Source organism: Penaeus vannamei, chromosome 10, assembly GCF_042767895.1.
Source record: "Penaeus vannamei isolate JL-2024 chromosome 10, ASM4276789v1, whole genome shotgun sequence".
In the NCBI taxonomy this organism is placed as follows: domain Eukaryota; kingdom Metazoa; phylum Arthropoda; class Malacostraca; order Decapoda; family Penaeidae; genus Penaeus; species Penaeus vannamei.
Window position 1 is genome coordinate 21042779 of NC_091558.1, and position 2500 is coordinate 21045278.

Sequence of the window (2500 nt, forward strand, 5' to 3'; positions counted from 1 at the left end):
AAAGACAAGGAAATAATTAAACAAGTAGTTATACCCACACACATTCAAAAAAGAAAAAGAAAAGAATGAAGGAAAGAAAAGAAAAAGAAAAAAGAAAGAAAGAAAAGGAAAAGAGAGAAAGAAAATATATATAAAATAAGCAATTGAAATATTTTCTTTCCTTCCTTCGGTTGTTTTCCTTTCATTTTTGTGTACACGTTATTGTGTTTGTGTTAGTGCACACACACACACACACACACACACACACACACACACACACACACACACACACACACACACACACACACACACACACACACACACACACACACACACACACCACACACTCACACACACACACACACACACACACACACACACACACACACACACATACACACACACACACACACACCACACACGCACACAAACACAAACACACACACACACACACACACCAATAACATCCAAATCCTCGACTCACCTTTCCATAGGGCGTGAGACCGCGGGCGTTGGGCGCATTTCCCTCGGTCTCTGAACACTCCGCCCTGTCGTGAGGAAAGGGAATAACATTGAGAACAAAATCATACCACTGAAAGGGGAAAAAAGAAAAAAAAGGACATTGAGAACAAAATAACACCACTGAAAGGGGAAAAAAGAAAAAGAATAACATTGTGAACAAAATAACACCACGGAAAGTGAAGAAAAGAAGAAGAAATACATTAAGAACAAAATAATACCACTGAAAGGGGAAAAATACATTGAAGGGAAAGTAATAACATTGTAAACAAAATAATACAGCTGAAAGGGAAAAAAAGAAACAGAAAAACATTGAGAACAAAATAACACCACTGAAAGAAAAAAAAAACATTGAGAACAAAATAACACCACTGGAAGGGGAAAAAAAAAAAAGGAAAAGAAAAACATTGAGAACAAAATGATACCACTGAAAGGGAAAAAATACATTAAAGCGAAACAATAACATTGAGAACAACATGAAAATAAAAAACATTGAAAGAAAAGTAATAACATTGAGAGCAAAATAACACCACTGAAAGGGGGGAAAACATTGAAAGGAACGTAATAATATTAAGAATGAAATAATACCACTGAAAGAAAAAACTACATTGAAAGGAAAGTAATAACGTTGAGAACAAAATAACACCACTGAAAGGGGAAAAAAATACATTGAAAGGAAAGTAATGACATTGGGAGAAAAAAATATGACACTGTCTTTGCTTCATATCAAAGGGAAAAGAAAAAACGGACTGCTTCTCCGCCGTTCCGCCAGAAAGTGTTAATAAAGTTGATGCATTAGTCACCTGTGTTGGTGTTTGTAACTTGGGTGAATTATTGTTGTTGTGTGTCTGGTTTATTGTATTAGGTGCGTTTGTTTGTTGGTATGTGTGTGTTTGTGTGCGTATGTCAGTGTGTGTTTATTAGTTTGTTTATGTGTGTATGTTTGTTTATGTGTGTACTTGTGTGTGTGTGTGTGTGTGTGTTTGAGTGTGTGTGTGGTGGGTCTATGTGTGTCTGTGTGTGTATGTGTGTTTGTGTGTCTGTGTGTGTATGTGTGTTTGTGTGTGTGTGTGTTTATACATGTGTGAGTATGTGTGTATGTATTTATGTCTATGTATCTGTGCAGAGTCTCCTAGACTCAAATCTATTAATAAAGCGAAGAAAAATTGTTTCCTTGAAACACCCATCAACGCATTTCTACAATCCATTTCATCGCAGTCCTAAACTACAGCTAAAACACCTAAAAACATACTTAAAAGGACTATAAAACATACCTAAATCACCCAATATAGAAAATACATTATCCTTGATGTCTCAACCAAGAACCTTTAAACCAGAATACCTTCTTTCACATCACATCCTCGAAATAAAGGAAACGGATATGACATCGATATATAACGATGGATTCTTCCTTTGATGTCATATGCTGCTACAAGTATATCCATTATGACAAAGTGACAGTGTAACACGATTAGAAAAGAGTGGGGGAGAGTCCAGGGTTATAAATCGAGTTTCTGATTGATACAAAGGCAGTCCACAGTCCATTGCGTATTCAAGTCTATAATAAATGAAAGGTAGAATGACTCACTTAGGGCTTACTGCATGCCCTGTGTTTAAACATTTATCTAACATGATGACACCGAGGGGGCAGAGAGAGAGAGAGAGAGAGAGAGAGAGAGAGAGAGAGAGAGAGAGAGAGAGAGAGAGAGAGAGAGAGAGAGAGAGAGAGAGAGAGAGAGAGAGGTGGGAGAGAGGGAGAGAGAGAGAGGTGGGAGAGAGGGAGAGAGAGAGAAGTGGGAGAGAGGGAGAGAGAGAGAGAGAGAGAGAGAGAGAGAGAGAGAGAGAGAGAGAGAGAGAGAGAGAGAGAGAGAGAGAGAGAGAGAGAGAGAGAGAGAGAGAAAGATGGGAGAGAGGGATAGATAGAAAGAGAGAGAGATGGGAGAGAGGGATAGAGAGAAAGAGAGAGAGAGATAAAGACAGATAGACAGAGAGTAAGAGAGAG

The 2500-nt window shown here is 38.2% G+C and overlaps 1 protein-coding gene across 1 annotated transcript in view; it reads right to left on the bottom strand.

The window, feature by feature from the left end:
- The window catches only part of LOC138862811 (dipeptidase 1-like), a 135624-nt gene that overhangs the window by 15322 nt on the left and 117802 nt on the right, over positions 1-2500 (bottom strand). The window contains exon 6 of the mRNA XM_070125955.1: positions 464-527. Coding sequence (XP_069982056.1) covers positions 464-527 — 64 coding nt within the window. The remainder of the gene's footprint in view (positions 1-463; positions 528-2500) is intronic.